The 17,704-nt window shown below is 47.9% G+C and overlaps 1 protein-coding gene across 4 annotated transcripts in view; it reads left to right on the top strand.

Moving 5' to 3' along the window:
- The window catches only part of ZNF638 (zinc finger protein 638), a 60,360-nt gene extending 43,451 nt beyond the window's left edge, over positions 1 to 16,909 (top strand). For 3 of the 4 annotated variants that reach the window (XM_075092288.1, XM_075092289.1, XM_075092286.1), the window contains 7 exons: positions 2,269 to 2,318; positions 6,467 to 7,886; positions 8,514 to 8,579; positions 11,526 to 12,522; positions 14,645 to 14,737; positions 15,645 to 15,763; positions 16,595 to 16,909. In XM_075092288.1, coding sequence (XP_074948389.1) covers positions 2,269 to 2,318; positions 6,467 to 7,886; positions 8,514 to 8,579; positions 11,526 to 12,522; positions 14,645 to 14,737; positions 15,645 to 15,763; positions 16,595 to 16,654 — 2,805 coding nt within the window. In that variant the 3' untranslated portion in view covers positions 16,655 to 16,909. The remainder of the gene's footprint in view (positions 1 to 2,268; positions 2,319 to 6,466; positions 7,887 to 8,513; positions 8,580 to 11,525; positions 12,523 to 14,644; positions 14,738 to 15,644; positions 15,764 to 16,594) is intronic. The other variant, XM_075092287.1, reaches the window with a different exon arrangement.
- The last annotated feature ends 795 nt before the right edge of the window (positions 16,910 to 17,704 follow it).

Below are 17,704 nucleotides of genomic sequence, written 5' to 3'. Positions count from 1 at the left end.
AACACGGACAATGCTTTTGAGTTACATATTTGATTCAGAGATCTGGGTTAACTTCCCTTAGGAACGCTGCACCTCTACCAGCTGAGCGTGGCGGGGCGGCGCTGTCGGTACGGCGGCGTGGGGCCAGGAGAGCTGGTGTGCGCCCCTCGGGACCCCCGATGCAGGCTGGGGACCCACTGCAGGGGCCGTGCTGATGGCTAAAATCCGGTGAGCGCGGGTGCGTGGTGGGCTCTTCTCAATTCTGCGAGGTGCAAGAGCCTGCATTAGGCCTTCCCGGAGTTCTTTTTTCTCTCTCTCCTTCCCGGCTGCAGGGACGAGTCTCCCCATTGCTGACTCTCCGTGTGTAGGACAAAACGTGCTCTTTGTCCGAGCCACTTTGTATTTCAGTTGCAGGTCGTTTTAATGAACATTAATAATTGTGTTTGATGTCATTTAAGAGTAATATCTGTTATTGGCGTAACTTTGTAGCTGAAGGAAATAACCAAATCTTCAGGCTTAGGAGCTTTTTCTCGGCTCTAGAAAATGTAAGTAATAAGGTCCCTCGGCACTGAAAAATAACCGAAATATCATTCATGAGGGCGCTCACGCTAAGGAATGTCTGTCAAGGGTGCGCTGCGGGAACACTTTGTGATTCTAATCTGCTTTTTATAGCCGTTCCCTATACGTCCTGTAGCAACATAATAACGTGCCTTTGTCACTATAAATGTTTCACCAGAGCAGAGTTCGGTGCCGACAAAGAGTGGCATTCACGCTCTGCTTTCAAAATAATATTTCTCTCCAGCTGCACGCTTTGGGTGATACAGAGTGCTTGTCTGAGTTCGGGGTTGGCCGGCCAGATAGCAGTATCTGATGCCAGTGGCGTAGTAACAGCAGTAATGCAAGTCCTCCCTTAATCACGTTTTAGTTTTGTTTCTGTAATCTTTGCTGCCGATGTCTGAATTTTATACTGCTGAAATAAGAAGAACCTGGGGAGCCCCGGTAACAGCGAAGGAGGGTGTGCAGCTGCAATAGGGGAGGGTGGGGTGCGGCTCCGGTCCTGGCCACGGGACTGACGCGGCTTTTGCACAAAGGTTAGAATAAATCTGTACTTCGGAGATACGCTTCCAAGCTTTGTTTGTCTGTATCTGAGGTGGAGAGAAAAAGGCCTGGTCGCACTGCTCAGAGGGAAGAGCGAGTTTTTCTACCTGTTGTTTGTTCTTCAGGGCATTTCGAGTCCGTTACCTCTTGCCCAACTCCCCGGTTACGTCTGGGTTATTCGCCCAGGTACCGTAGGAACATCAAGCTTGCAGCTCCATTTGCCCTAAGCTATTTTCTCTGAATGAAAGAAGCCTTTCAGTCAGCAGCTAGTCTGCAGGAAAAACAAAGTCACTTTTAATTCATTATAACATGTTCAAATTAGTTTTGGCATTTATCTCTGGAATAGATGTTTTTAGAAAGGGAAGACTGAAGGCTTGGGAATTATGTGCCTAAATAAAAGATGAAAGTGGACTCCATGTGCACTGAATTTGTCTGATGTTCTTTCTAATGGTGATAGTCTTCAAAGAGAGAGGGAGATTTCAACACTGAGTTTTTAAAGTGTTCCTGATTGCTTGGACCTATGCTCTGTGATGGCTGCAGAGCTTGCATGGCTTGTGGCTGGCTTTCTTTTCAGAAGACATCGTTTCATTTTACGCTTCTTGTACCTAACAGGAAGCAGAAATGCGTAGTCATCCTAGAAGAAATCAGTGCTACATTAGGAGGTTTTAAGGAATAGAAACTGGCCTTGGGTTTTCTGTAGATAATGGCTTGATCTGGAATATCGTTTGTCTTTAGAAAGGTGTGCCGCTGTTTTCCGTGTAATACTTACCTACCTGCATTCACCCGGGGCTCTGCAGCCGTTAGCAGCCTTGCCAGGACAGGAAGGAAGGTGCTGTCGGGGAAAAGATGCGTTTAACATCCCTCTCCCCCAAATATATCGCAGACTACAAGCTAATTCTGCTCAAAAACACGGCAGCCCTGAAGGCGAGGCGAACAAGACAGTGCTGTGCCACATGTCCTGCCCAGCGAGCTTCTAGTAAAGTCTCTTATGCTGCTTGCGCTTTTATTTGTCATCTTAGGAAATATGTGTTCTGGGGGGAACAGTTTTAGAACAACTTGCTGTCGTTTGGTCTTTCAGGTGGTACGTGCCTAAATTTGGGGTTGTGGTGTTATTCTTTAGCTGGGTTACACAAATTCTGCACTGGTGCTTCTGAAAGTCGCAGATACTGAACCCCGGGTTTTGCCTTTCAGGCTGAAGCTGTGAAAAAAGAAGTGAAGAAAGAGGAACTAAGCAAAGGAAGGTATGCCTTTCGAGTATTTAAGGGTGGTTTTAGTTTATCTGTGGTGTTCAGGGAATGCATAGCCAAGGCTGAGCAGATTGCTGAGCCGCCTCTCTGGGTAAGCCTGAGGGAAAGGCCCGCTGCGAGATCCATCAGCTCTTGCCTGCCGTTACCTCTTCCAAGCTGTGCGTGTTCCGCGTGGGCAGGACGGGCAGTGTGCGGCCGTGGAGCTGTATGCTTGTGGCTTCCCTGGGCTCCGGGGCTTTCAAAGAACATGGACAAACGGGGTGAAATCCTGTTTGCTCTGGAGTTTGTTCAGTTGTTTTACTAATCACGGCCAGGATTTTACCACAGGTCCTGGAAAGTATGTTTGGAAATACATGTTGGTAAGACAATTCTCGGTTGTTTTTAACCATGAAGTGATTGCTTTATTTTGTCCTACAGCGCTTTCCTCTGTCAGAGCACCTGGCTCTATTGTTTCTGTTTCCAAATGCTAAAAATAAACTGAAACTTCCTTGTTTAACTTATTAACATTAACTTCATGCTGTGATACAGGTCCCTGAATTGATTTGAAAAAAAAAAAACCAAAAGTTTAGATGCTCTATTAACATCGGAACCTAGAAATGGGAAATGGTGGTTTTGGTATGTTGCATTTAAAATTGTTTTACGGATGTTGCTTGTAAAATGTCTAATTGTGGAGGAACTGTTGGTTTTAGAGTCTTGATTATGCTTTTTTTTTTTTTTTATAAATGGATAGGTTATGATAAGGGTTTTTGTTAGCAAATATGACTTAAAACACCTTCTGTGACTCAAATTTATATTTCTGCATAAGTTTTATCATTGAAAAAAACCCCAACCCCAAACCAAAGCTGTGTAATAATGCTCCTAAACATCAAGTAATGCCACTTCACTGTCATGAACTGGTAACTATATTTGCAAAACCTGTTTCACTCAGAAGTAAAGGTAGGCGCTCCTTATCTAATGAAACTTCTACTCAGGCCCTGGTTTAGTTTGTGAAGTGCCTCCGAGTCGCGCGCGGGCAGACACGCAGGCTGCCTGTCTGACTGCAGACCGGGGGGCTTTAGCTAGCAGAGGTAATAACCAAAACCTCCCAGTGTCCTGCTGCGGCTGGTGAACGGGTGGGGAAAGATGCTCTCCCCTACAAGTAGCGCTAAGCACCTTCTCCTTGTCCGAGGCAACTCTTTTCTCCGCGTAAGCGTCTGTGACCTGACCAGTTACTCTTTCGAGTGATGTTTTAGAAGAAGCAGAAAAAATATCCTAAATATTGTTATATATGGGGAGACCCTGTCACGTGTTTCTGGGGAGGGGAGGAGGAGTGGAAGGGGCCACCCTCTCGGTTGCCCGGGATGATGAGGTGATCCTGAAAAAGCTCTGGAGTGGTTCTGGGAGCTCCGGAGCTCGTCCAACGCGAGTAGGTAGTTATCTAACCTCGCGGCTGGGGTGACTGACGTGCTGCCGTGAATGCCTCTGCTCCTTTCTCTGCATTTTGCTGGGATTTGTTTTCTTCAGCTAAAATAGCTAAAACTTTTCTTGGCCAGGTTAAGAATCAAGGACTGTCCTGCTGTTCCTTTTAACCCTGAGCTGATGTGTAGGGAGCAGGTCGTGTCTCTGTTGTGACACAGCCTCTGCGCTGGCGTCTCTAGGACCGAACTCTCTAAGCCTTGCTCTGGCTACTTTGGGCAGTAGTGGCTGCGTACGGCAGCCGATGCCGGGCCGTGCTGTGCAGAGACTGAGCTCCAGCTGTTTTTGGTTTCAACCTCTGTGCTAACCTCTGTGCAGGAGATGTCTTGCAGGTCTACACGCTGCTATTTCCCAATGCCTAACCGTCTTTTCAGTGTTACTTCAGGCACCTTGATGCTTCATCAGGCTCACTCATCTTTGTCCCTGCGCATTACTGCCTCTGCAGAGCTCTCCTTCCCCTGCTTGGCGGTCCGGTTTGAATCTCTCAGTGTATTTTGGAGACCACCGGGGCTTTGTGGGAGGCACGGGGTGGGTATTGGCATGAAAGTGTTGAGGATTCAGGGGCCAACATTTGAATTGCGTAGAGGATAACACACGTGCTGCTCGCTGTAAGCTGGGTAGTTAGCGTGTGGTTCCAGCGTTCCCTGACACTTTTCCATTCCCTGCAAAAAACGTATAAGCAGAGGCCGTGGGGTATGGTTTAGCAGGGCGTTAGAGCCTGTGTTTAATTAGGCTTTCTATGCATCCGTGACAGCCCTGGGCTTTCAGCACTGCGCGTCTGGGCTTTCTGCCCTGACTTGGCCAGGAAATGTTTTGCTGCACAGACACGCGAGACGTAAATCTCAGTGGTCTGTAGGATGCTCAGATGGAAAACTAACTGAAATCGTGTTTGCTTTTGGAACACAAACAATGTTTAATCGATGTCAGAATATCTTCTGGGTTGCGACTGAGTAAACTGATACTGTGGCGTAAAAAGCAGATCAGCCCTGCCTGCTTAGCCACGCAGCGCCTTGTGAGGCACGCTTCCCCCAAAACATTCGCAGGTAACAAGCTTGAATTGATTCCAGGTCAAAGCAGCCCGTTAGAGACGAGCGTGATGTTGGAATGAGCAGGGTTGCTTCTCTTTCGTAAGACCTCAGTAACTCTGAGTCGAGCCGCTTGGGCTCTGAAGGAGATGCCCAGCGCTCTGTGGGGCACGGGGAGCAGCGCGCACGCTCCATCGCTCCCGCGAGCGCTGCCGTCCTGCCGCTTCGCCGGGGAGGAGCGCCCCGTGCAAGTGTCCCTCTGATGCGTAGTCACGATGTATTACATCTATGCCAATTCTGAATTGGTCTCGTGACAGGTTTTTTTGAAGCAGAATTCATGTCCCTTCTTCTGTCTCCTCTCGCATTCTGTAGCGGCAGAGGACAGTGCCCCCGGGTCCGGAGGAAACCTGAGAGATCGGTGTTTTGTTGTGCTTGCATGGCACAGATGTTAACTGAGTTTGCCTGTTCTTAGCTTTCTGTCGACTCCATGTATTGTGTCTTCGTCTCGTTAACCCTCGGATCTGGCCTCTTCAAGACTTAACATTTCCTTCAGCGCTGAGTTCCATTCGATCTAGCCTTCCATTTTCTTGCTCATGCCATGCCGGGAGTACTACCAAAACGGCAGACGTCTCTACCCTGTTTTATTGTCATGAGGGTTTATAGAACCGTGCACCCTTTATTCACGTGTGTAAGTTCTGGGAAACCACAGCGCAGGCTGCTCTGCTCCATCGTGCATAACCACTGATTAATTGTGTGTTTGCTGCTTTTGTGTTTGTTCCGACACTTAGCGAGATTCCCAGCGTTGGTATTTCGGCACCTTCCCATCTAGAGAGGCCCGAGGTGCTGGGATGCTCGTTTGCTCGAGCTCTGTGGGAAAGGGGCACAGACGCCTCAGATTTCAGTGTCTCCCAAGATCATCTATGGAGGATTCTTTCCTTCAGAGAAGAATAACACAGTTTCTCTAACTGAAGTTCTCTGAAAAGTGCTGTCCTCTGCATTGTCATCTTGGGCTTTATTATCCTGGGAGCTGTCAGTGGGATTATACAGTGAAAGCAGAGCCTGGCCAAAAGGAGCCTCTGTGCACGCACTGTGTTCCCCGCTATTTTGCCAGGTCAATGCAGTTTAAAATCAAAGTGACCCCTCCCTCCTCCCCAAACCTGAACCAAACACAATTAACAAACTTCAGACTCCTGGCTACTGGAAGAGTTTCTAGGTTGGTGACCGCAGAGTCTGCTGTCTTCAAATGTAACAAAAAAACCTCTGGTACTTCCTTTATACGGGGAGACTGAAGTTTTATTTCTGCTGTGTATGTGCTTTCACACTCTGCCTTGCATCAGGGGACCTAAATTTTAGGAGCCCGTGCCAGCGCAGAGGTCACCGGGCACATCGGTAGTGAGTGAGCCCTTGAGCGGTCGGCCTACAAGTAATGCAATTCAAAGCGTGAGACGCTTGCTGTACTGAGGTGGATTAAACAGAAGCATAAAACTAATCAGCTATTCGCCTCAATATTTTTTTAACCATTTTAACACTGATAGGGTAGATTTCCAAATGCTAAGCACTAATGCATCAGGAAATCCCCCACCATTGGCGTCAAGAGGTTACTGGTAACTGTAGAATTCTCAACATAGTTTGATTTCTTCTGTTTTTTTTAAATGCATTTAGCTCTGGCTTGAAAAAATATCCAGAGGGATCAGGAGTGGTGCAAACAGCAGCTGCTAATCCTCCAGTAGAGCCTAGTGTGGCAAAGAAAGGACCCATTTCCATCTCTAATGTCAAAGACGAGATGTCAGCAGTACAGATAGAGCTCTCTGAGTCCCATCTTGAAAGAGCAGTAAGGGAGTCTGCTCCGAGACTGGCAGAAACGTCTGTGGAGAAAGTGGGCGCTGGAGTCGAAGCTACTGTGGCATCTATCAAACCTGCTGCTGCTGAATCATCTGAAGCGAAGTCAGAAGAGATGCTGCCGCTGCCTGCCAGCGTGGAGAAAGAAGAGGCAGTTAAAGATCATACGGAGCCAGAGGTGTTTCAATCTGCTGTTGTATCTGCGTCGGAGAAGGAGATGAAAGATGAAAAGTCGTCCGCTCCTGCCACTGCACGACCGGAAGAATTGTCCAAGGCGGGCAAGGCTGAAGACGTGCCCTCAGGTTGCGCCGTGAAGCCGGCGGCAGGGTATACGCCGCGGGCTGGCCCTGAAGCGGTGCCCCCCGCTTCCGGTGCGGCCCCAGTGGAGGTGGTGTCGTCCCTTGTCACACAAACAGCCAACAAGTTGGGTGCTCCTGAAAGAAATACTGTTTCTGATACTGTGAAAAGTGAACATAAAACGTTTCTAACTCTGATAACAGAGAAGCAGCCCGTGCTTAAAACTGGGGCGGCCGTGGAGAAGAAACTGGGTGTAGCTGGAGCAGCCACAGAAACGAAACCAGAAGAGCCTGCGCTCAAAGTTGGAAGAGCTGCGGAGGAGAGCCCTGAAAAGCCTTTGGTCAAGACAGGGGCAGGGACAGAGAAGAAACTTGAAAAATCTGTGACCAAGGTTGGGGCTGCTACGGAAAACGCTGCAAATGCTGCCAGTGAGAACAACAAGGGAAGTTTAATCAAAGCCCATGAAAGTAAAGGAACGGGACCAGCAAAAACTGATGAAACCCGCAAAGCCGTTACGTTAAACTCCTCTCTATCTGTCAAGGAACCTTCCTCTGTTGATAAAACGATTTTAAAGGCAGTGGTGTCTCTTCTGGATATATCAAAGTCAAGGGTTCCAGTATGGAGAAATGAGCCTTCCCTCTGCAAAGGAGGGGAGCAGAAAGCTCCCTCGAAGCCCGAGACCCGAGACCAAGCAGCAGCGGAGAAGAAAATCGCATCGAAAGAAGAGGGTCATCCACGACCTGACAGCAGCCGATCAAGCCTGGGAGATGGCAGCGGCAAATGTAAAGTGAGCAGAAGTTCTGTTGTTGATGGAAAGGGAGGCAATGGGAGGAATTCATCTCAGCAAGAGAAGGACTCACGAGTGGAATCTAGGGCTAGTTCAAAACAGTCTCAAGAGGGAGAGAGTAGATCATCCAGCATGAAGAAAGACAACAGCAGCAATAAGGTGAGGAGGGCAGGAAGGCTGGTTCAGTGTGCCTGATCAGTAACTAACTCCATGCTTCTCTCAGATGTTGAGTATGGGACAATGAGGTTATGTTCCCCTTCCCTTTTCCATAAATCACTCAGCTGGTTTGGGCCAACAGACAAGTTGGAATAGCGAGATGGCGGGCAACCAGTTGCTTTTAGATGCAGCGTGCGCAACGCAAGTACGTAACTGGTTTGAAAATGCTACTCGGAAAAAATTGCAGGAAGGTATTTTTGAAGCGAGTCTTTACTGAGTGTCATAGCTTTATGCTCTTGGATTAGTTCTGAATGGGAACGAATAAGCTTTCTGTCCTTTTGTGAGCTGATATTTGCTTTGTCAAGTCCTGCACAGACACTGGTTACTGAAAAGAGGCTGATGAGCAAGGTATTACCTGTGACTTGTTGCTAGAGACTGTATGCCTGGACTCTACAGCTGGTGGTTGGCTTAGTTCTGTATTTGCCAAGCACGTGATCAGGAGCAGCAATATGGACAACTTAAAAAAGTTCATTAAGGGAAAAAATAGCTGATTTTTTAATTTTTTTTTTCTCTCGTGGACAGGTTGATTGGCTTAACTGATTTCATGTGAACTTCTGTATAATTTTGCAGGTTTCTGATGGTGGCAATACTAAAACTTCAAAAGGTGGCACTAGCAGCAGTGCAAAGCAAAAGGAGGTAAGGATTTAACCATCAACGACCTTAAAGTCAGATTGTCTTGAAAGTGTGTGTGTGTACTAAGAATCTTTAGGGAATTTTTGTGTTAGTAGTTGTTTCAGACTCTGGGCGTTAAGCTGTGAAGTCAAGTCACCTGGAAGAGAAGCTTAATTTGGGAAGTGAGTGTTAAGAGGAGGTGTGTTTTGGCCTTGGATGTCATTTGTTTGAGGGAGAGAATTAATTCATTGGCTCTCCAGTTGCCTGCGTGAGATCTTGGCTCATCACCACGCTCGTGAGAGGAAGGAGGAGGGCTGAAGTCTTCTAGCTCTTTGTAAGTGATTGTGTACAAGAGGAGGTAGTCAGACCACCTCCATCCATGGTACCTCTTTTGTGCAAGGGTGTTTCCAGGGGGTTCAGCAGAGCAAGGATTACTGTCCATGTGGTGGAGGCTTTGGTTTGGAGAAGAAGTTGGGACCCTGTAGGCTCCACTGCTAAAGAGTCTGTGCTTTTACAGGACAGTGAAAAGAGGTACCCTCTCTCTCTTGTAGATAGCTTGGGCTTTGGGAAAGAAAAGCAGAAAGAAGGTAATAAAAATAAGTATTGATGAGTTTGTAGACATAGAGTTACAGGATTAAAGACCTACCAGGTAAGTAGTGGGTCCCTGTGGAAAAGGGGTTTCTGGGATAAAGTTGGAGACCTGAATCCTTTCATTAACCTTAACCCACATAAACTACTCACATCACCAGGACAGTGTCTTTGTGAAGGTGGTGGTGGTGGTGGGAGTTGGAGGATGCTTTCATAGCTGGTGTTCCAGATGTGCTTTGTTAATCCCCAAGAGGAAATTCTGCACCCTTTGAAAAAAGGCTTTGTAATGTCAATTACTCTTTACTGCTTTAGCCCTCACTGTTATGCAGCTGGTAAGAACCCAGATCTGTGACCTTCTCTTCGTGGAAGGAAAAATACAGTAACGTTTGATTTCACTTGAACTGTAACCAGATATTTTCTTCCTTTTTCTTCATTGTGCCCACCTTGCATTAAGTATTCCTCAAGCCTCTGCATGTGGGTGGAGGCACACGTTATTCCTAGTATTTGTTAGCTTTTTTAAAAAGACAGGGAGGAAAAGGCACGTAGCCTTTGAATTTCAGACTGCTTTTTCTGCTGGAGGACTGTTCTCGGTGTTTCTAGGCTGCAGTCTTACTCTCATACAGACAGTTCGTCTTGCCTTGGCCTTTAAGTTCTGCTTTCACAAGGGCTTTTTCGCTCCTGTGTTAGGCACTGACCAGTATTTGGTGGTAGGATGGATTATTCTGCAAAACAGAAAACATTCGGAATCGTTCATTGAAGAAGTTGAATGCGTAATTTGGGGTGCAGTGGATATTTGGAAGTGTTTTAATACCTAAAATTAATTTATTAATTGACTTAAGTACTCATCCACCTTATCCTACCATCCTGATTATAATTGTGTAGCTATTTTAGAGTGAACAAAGTATAATGCTCAGCTGCAGAAACACGACTGCTGTCTTTTCATATAACCTCAAAGAAATCGGGGTTAATTCATTCTTCTATTAAATTCACCATGTATCCATACACCCTCCTCCAGATGTTCTTGGCTACGTATGGCATTAAATTGCTGCTAATTCTTTCTGGTGGTCCTGGAATAAATTGTGTGAGCCCTGATGGAAGCTGCCCTGGTGAAACTGCAGGGTAGGAGGAGTTTCAGATGCAAGACCTGCTCCAGTAAGAGCATGGTGCTGGCTGAGGAGAAACAGGAGGGGTCAGGCTCTGTCATCTTAAACATAAAATTACAGTAGGGCATTTGGCAGAAGGCTGGAGCTTGTCCCCTGGCCCCATATGAAACGTGGCTGGCCCAGGAGGAGCAGCAAGTCTGCGGGGAGCTGGTGGGGCTAGCCAGGCCTTAACAGAAAGGAGAAAATTGTCTTCTGGTGCACGTTGGTTTAGAGGAACAAAGGGAGGTTCCAGTACTAGGAGCCCTTTCCTGGGCTGGAGATGGAAACCAAAGAGGCAAGATAAATGAGTGAGTGGTCATCAGCATAGTGTGGAATGACTTCATAGAATCATTAAGGTTGGAAAAGGCCTCTAGGATCATCAAGTCCAACCCCCAACCCAACACCCCCAGGCCTCCTAAACCATGGCCCCAAGTGCCACTTCCACACATTGAACCCCCCCAGGCACGGTGACTCCCCCACCTCTCTGGGCAGCCTGTGCCAGGGCCTGACCGCTCTGGCAGGGAAGGCATTTTCCCTCATCTCCAACCTAAACCTCCCCTGACGCAGCCTGAGGCCGTTCCCTCTCGCCCTGTCACTGGTGACTTGGGAGCAGAGACCGACCCCCCCCTCACTCCAGCCCCTCTCAGGCAGCTGCAGAGAGAGAGAAGGGCTCCCCTCAGCCCCCTCTTCTCCAGGCTAAACCCCCCCAGCCCCCTCAGCCGCCCCCCAGCACACTTGTGCTCCAAGACTTTGCTGGATCGAAACATCTCATGTAGTCTCCTGTTTTGTAGCAGCCAAGAGCATATGCTTAGGGAAGAGCATGAGAACTGACACAAGATAATAGTCTTTTTGAAGGATACTCTGGATGTATTCAGGTTTTCACTAGTCTTCCTGCAAGTGGGTGCAAAAATATACACGAGTATTCAGGCCATTGGCCCAGCACTTTTAGTAGACATAGATTTTTTGTCTGTTCATCCACTGTGTTTTTGAAAAATGCTTTCGCTTCCTGAATTAAATCTGCTTACTTAACACAAATGCTGGTAATGAAAACTCTTCCACATGAGACTGGAGGCCTGAAAATTGTTTTCTGCCCTTAAGTCCAGTTGCCTTTCCCCCCTCCTGCCCCCTCCAGCTGGGTTCAGTATGTAGATATTTTTGGTTAGGCACCCCGTGGATGGGAGTGTTTGTGTCACTGGGTGGATGCTAAACTTTGTAATATTCACATTTTTACACTTCCTAGGAAGAAGAGCTGTTTCCGTTTAACCTGGATGAATTTGTTACTGTGGATGAGGTCGTAGAGGAAATCGAGTCTCCCGTTAAAACACGGCGAAACCCACCGAGGGGAAAGAGAAAAGATGGCGCTAAACCCAACTCCTCTTCTGAGCCGAGCTCGAAGAGGAGGAAAGGGAAGAGCTCCGGAGCACGCGTTGCTGAAAGCGAACTCTCTTTTGTCACTTTGGATGAGATCGGTGAGGAGGAGGATGTGACTGCCCAGCTAATGGGAGTTGCTAATTTAGAAGCGCTCAGTGACCCGCAGGGCCTGGTTGTAGTGGATGAAGTGATGGAAGAGGAAGAACTTACGTCAGAGGCAGTGAAGGATCCCCAGTCCCTTGTTACTTTGGATGAGATATCGGAACAGGAGGACCTTAGTTCTCATAAGGACGTCCCAGGGTCGGTTTTTGAGGAGCAGGATTTGAAAGCCGAACCTTTGGTAACTGTAGATGAAATCGGTGAAGTAGAAGAGCTGCCTCTGAACGAGCCTGCGCACTTGAGTATGGAGGATGTGCTGAAACAGAAGGAGGATGATAAAGTGCCTGCCGAGGATACTGGAGACGGCGCGTCTTCTCAGGTGCCAGATGATCCCAGCGCTTTAGTGACGGTAGATGAAATACAAGAGGACAACGAAGATAACCATCTAGTGACTTTGGATGAAGTTAACGAAGACGAAGATGATTTTCTGGCCGATTTCGATCGTCTAAAAGAGGAACTAAACTTTGTAACAGTCGATGAAGTTGGAGAGGAGGATGAGGAAGAAGAAAATACTTTCTCAGGGAAAAATCTGAACGAGGATGAAGACGACGAAGATATTGTTGCTGTTGCAGGACCAGAAGAAGAAGAAATTGCTGCCGTTGCAGGGCCAGAAGAGGAGGATATCGTTGCTGTTGCAGGACCAGAAGAAATGGAAATTCTAGGAGATATGAGTCCAGAAGAACTTACTGCAATCTCAAAGTCAAAGGGTAAGGAACCTCTCATAGCTTCTAGAGGGGAAATAGAAAATAGGATGCTTGTAATTGGTGCCACACATACAGAGGTCCCTGTAGCAAATAGAGGAAGCTGAAAAACCCCAAATCTTTGATAAAGTTAGTGAGAGAGACACTGGGGAAAAAACAGAGGCTGAGCGTGAACGTTGGGCTGAAGGTGGGGCATTTCATTAACGCAATTTGCCACGTATCTTTCTTTTGATGTAAAATTAAGCTGCATATTGATTCGAAGCGTTCATCTGGAGCGTGTGATGGCGAAAACTGGGGAAAATGGTTTCTTCTCCCGCGTTTAATGCAAGGCCTGGTAAACTACCTAGCACAGAGTATTTATAGTCTGTATTTACAGGGCCAAACTCTATTAAGGTGAGTCAAATGAAGCAGACACGCAGGCGCAAAGCCGGAACAGCTTCCAAGCTGGATCTGGAGGAGAGAATGTAGAGAACATCTGTAGCATGGAACTAGCAAAGGGTTAAGAAAGTCTAACAGGGAGCCAAGTAGGGAGAGCTATATATAACCAATGCCCAGAGGGTTTTGGCCAGAGCGTGGCTGAAGGCTCTGGGTGATGCAGCCCGCTAGTCTCCGGAGCTTGCTTTGCGCCCCCGCTGGTGCGGCTGAGCACTGGCACGGCACCTTCTCTTCCCATGTTTTGGAAAAGCTTTTCTCCCGTCCCACGCTTGCTGCGTAGCAGAGGCAACCCGAGTAGGGCAGGTATGGAGGAGCTGCTGCAGCAGCAGATACCTTGCTTCGAGCGGGGTATTTTAAACCTCAGTTCCTATAAACATTAGGGAAAGGATTGGTTGCTTCTGTACGCCCCCCCGAATATTATGTATTATATATTGTTTTAATCCTGTTGATGTTACAGAACATAAGCTTCCCCGTGATTAACAAAAGCATTTACTGAAAATGCGGAATATTTTCTATGTTCTATTAGCAAGTTATCTGTAAAAAAAACCTCGTAAAATATCCAAGCCCTTGAGTTGATTTCTGATCTAACTGGTAGTGCAAATTGTAAAAAATGTGTTTGATAACACAGTAAGTAAGTGATTTTAGTTCCTCTCTGTGTAGTAAAAACCTCAGGCAAAAGAGGTGGGCTTGGGAGAGGACTCTTTCCTCCTGAGTTGGATAAGTGGAACAAGAAAACTGGGAAGGAGAGGTTGAAGCAGGTCAAACCATATTGCTGGAGTCTTAAAGTCTGATCCCAGCCGCAAAATAGGAGGCAGTTTATTGATGGCCTCAGGGCAGCAGCTGAAAGGACGGCGGCCGGGCTGCGGCAGCAGAGGAGCCGCGCGGCAGGCCTGGAGCTGGGCGCCTTGGTGACGCGGCGGGGTGCTCGCGCCTGTGGAACGCCGTGGGGATGGAGAGCCGTGCCGCCTGCCTTCGACAGCGTCCTGGTTGTCGTTAGGGGAGAGGGCTTACTGCGCTAACCTCGGTGTCTAGGTTATTTGAATGTAGAACTTGAAAGGAAAGAGGCGTTTTTGGCGTGTGACTCTTCACCTGCCAGTTGGACTGCTTTGATAGCCTAAAAACCACACGCCTTGTTTCTCTTGTAACAGGGGAGGCTCTGTCGAACCCCTTGTCTCCAGAAAAACCTTACAGTGTCGATTTTTATCCTTCCTTAGAGCCGGTTAATCCGATCATGCCTTCGGTAGGCTTTGACCGGCTCTGTAATGAAGCTGAAATACTGCTGCCGGACCTCGAGCTAGATTAATTCAAGCAAGCTTGGCAGCTTGTGTTACAAAGAAGTTGTGATTTTTGTGATCGTTATCCCAAAGCTGGTTGGAAGCTGCCGCAGAGAGCGCTGGAGGAAGGCAGCTGAGCGCGGCGGCGGTACCGTGCAAGGGGTGCCGTGTGGTCGGGGGCGCTTTTGGGGTCATTTGCCCCAGCACCAGGGCGCTCTATTCGGTATTCCTGCCCGCGGGATTGACGTCAGGAGCTCCTGAAAATTGCTCTGTGGAAAGGCCAAAGCGGGACAGGGTAGAAAACAGTAAGGAACATGCAGGTGGTGGGTGTTTCAGGCAATACCGAGCCATCACGGCTAGATACAGGATAGCTTTAAACTAGCGGATACCTTTGTTTAACGTGCGTTTGTGGCCTCCAGTAGATCAGCTGGGATCAGGAGATAAAGAACCAGAATCTAAGCGGAAGAAAATGGCTTCTTCAGATGCCTCAAAGACGCAGAGTACTCCGAAAGGTAAAACCAAAAAGCCCCCCCCAAATGCTCCTTGCTTTTCTTGCTAGAAGGCGGCCTTCTCACCCCTCACAAAACACCCCCTTTGCCTGGGTACTGCATTTAACTTCAGCCTCACGGCCCATAATTTGTGGTTTTATCTTGGCTCCTACAAACGCACTGCGTTTCTGCTGTCAGCTGACCAGCAGCGGCAAAGTTGAAAGTTCTTTTTGTCCTAAAATTTAATTTAAAAATTCAGGCTAATTTATTTAGCATTAGCACAGCGCAGTCTCATATCTACCTGCTCTCCTAACCCTGTTAGGAGCTTTATTACCAACTTCCAATGTATAAAAACGAGGGAACTGCTCACATGCTTTTCCAAACGTGTGTGCATATGTATTCTAAGATCCTCACCTAAAATACTTGTATATAAAACCACCGATAACACTTGAGCTGTAAAAGAACTTCCCAGGAAAATAGGGATCCTTGCCTGACGGCTTGTGTAACGTTCCCTGTGACGGAAAGTGCTTGCGTAACACGCTGCGGGACAGAGGCTCAGCTTGCCTAATGAGTTGTTTATAAAATACTCTAATGCTAAATATTTAAGGCCAATTACCAGGACGCTGAGGTAGTTGCGGTGAGCGTCAGATCCAGGAGGTCAGTCGTCCTGTTCCCAGGAAAGTATATGTCGTTTGCTGTCTATTGCAGGCAGGGCAGGTGGCCCACTCGCATTAGCAGCCTCATTTTTTGAATACTGAAAAAAATGTAACTAACGTCCTTCCGGAAATAACAAATCGTGCAGATTCGGTTAAAGGAATCTTGATTTTTTTAAAGTTTTTTTTTATTTTATTTTATTTCTAAAGCTGTTTTGTTAATGGGGTGTTTCAGAGCCGTGTTTTGTTCACGCGAATGCTGTGCCCTGTCTCTTCAGATTTGGATTACCTGGTTCCGAAGGCAGGCTTTTTCTGTCAGATCTGCTCGCTCTTCTACGCAGATGAAACGTCTGTGAAAAACCACTGCAAGACGCTGCTTCATCAGCAAAACATGGAGGTAACGTCGGAGCTGCTCCAAACACACAGGGCTGAAAAGAATATTGGTCGGAGAATGTGTGCTTTAACGAGTGCTAACGATTTCCTGGTGGCTTAGGGAGCTCCCATTAATAATTCAAGGGCTTTTAGTTTTACACTCGGACGCAGCTACGGTTAAATTACTCTAGCTCGTCGCCTGCATAAAGCCCTCCTGACCTTGGAAGGCGTGGGGGAAGCTGTTGTCTTCCTTTCGTTTTTAAGAAGTGATTTCTAAAAGCCATGCAGTTGTTGTGTCCAACAGCGTGGTTTGGTCAGATTTCCTGGCTTCCTGAAACCGAAGACCGGCTACAATATCTCGCAGGCATAAAATGACCCCAGCGGTCGGTTTGGCAGCTGGAAAACTTAAGTTTGGGGTCAAAACTCCCCCAGGACGCCCCGCTGTGGGAAGAGGCAGCCCCCTCCTGTGCGCATGTGAGGGGTGGAAGACTGGGAAGGTACTTACGCCGTAGGCTTTTGTAAGGGTGGGCGTAATGAACACACGGCCCGTGGTGAATAGGGAATGATTATTTTATAGTCCCTGGCCAGGCGCAGGTGCCCGTCACCCCGTGAAATCCCCACGCCTAATATTGCGCCACATCCCACTCGGGAGCTTCGCCACGCGGTGACTGTGTCTCTGCCAGCGTGTGAGCAAAACTTCGGGCCGTTTCTCGGTGCGGCCCACGCGTTACCGGTATCGGGAGGCGGCTGACTTGTAGCCAGTGCTTTATGAAACCTGCGCTGTGTTTAGCGATCTCGTTGCGGACAGAGGGATCGCGTAGCAGGGTCTTTTCACTGACTACCCTTATTTCTGCAGAAGTTCATGGCCAAGCAGAAGGATGAGGCTGACGACGGGGAAGAGCGGAGTTCAAGGTGATCGGAGGAAAGAAGAATTCTTTCAGTGAACTAAAACTTAGGGTCCAGTCAATTTTGTGTATTTTGTTATGATTTAATTTGTAATTTTGTTTCCAAAACAAGCTTTCATGTTGTATAAATTTAAGCTCGGTAAAGACAGACTAGAAGAAAACAGTATGGTGGCTTTGATTTGTATATCAAATCATCTGACTCGGAAGAGACTTCTTTTACAAGTGTCACATGAAATAAATGTTCTTACTGTATAGTTAACACCGGGGGATCGCGTTTGGTGTGATTTATTGTGTTCTGTTAACTCTGGGTCGCAACAGAGACCAGGAAGGGAATTCGTTCCGGGGATCTCTCTCCGGTGCCGCTTTACAGAGCTCTCAGCGGGTGTGATGTCGCGTGCTGCCCCGGAGCAGCGACCCTCGTGGGGAAGACTGCGGTGATCCGTGGATTCTTACGCTCCCTTTAGCCATCTTTGTCCTGCGGCCTCCGCAGTCTCATGGCAGTCTCAGGAAGATAAAGCCGAGGCCGCCAAGGGGAGCAAAGCCCGCTGCGGCACTGTGTCGGCGTGCCTGTCCTTGCTGCGGTCAGCCAGGGCGGTCACTGCCCCGTGCCGTTTCTCCCTGGGGACCGAGTTCGCTTGTTCATTTTGGGTTGGTTTTCCCTGGTTTGTTCCAGTCTCTAGGTCAAAGCCTGCGGAGCGCTCAGCAGCACAGCTGAACTCTTTTTCAGCCTGCTCTTGAACATTGCTCGCTGCTAGGCCTGGGCCTCTGGCTGGCACGCTCTGAACGGTGGATCGTAGCCTGGATCAGGACTGATTTCGCTCTGAGCTTTCATTTTTCCGCTAGCCACATGTACTTAAAAGACTGTTTTTTAAAATCCACTGTTGTCTCTGCCACTCCTCGAGGCTTTGGATGAATTATGTTCCTGGAGGAGGAGCAAACCAGTGTTCCTGCACGTCTGAGGGAAATGAGAGACTTGGTGGTTCTACCTGGTGGGGATGTTACCAGGGTACTGAGCCAGTGAATGTCTTCAAATACCCATCCACCACCTGAAGTCCGTGCCG

Source organism: Phalacrocorax aristotelis, chromosome 4 (genome assembly GCF_949628215.1).
Source record: "Phalacrocorax aristotelis chromosome 4, bGulAri2.1, whole genome shotgun sequence".
Taxonomy (NCBI): domain Eukaryota; kingdom Metazoa; phylum Chordata; class Aves; order Suliformes; family Phalacrocoracidae; genus Phalacrocorax; species Phalacrocorax aristotelis.
Note: the sequence above shows the minus strand (reverse complement) of the source record. Positions and strands in the feature narration are given on the sequence as shown.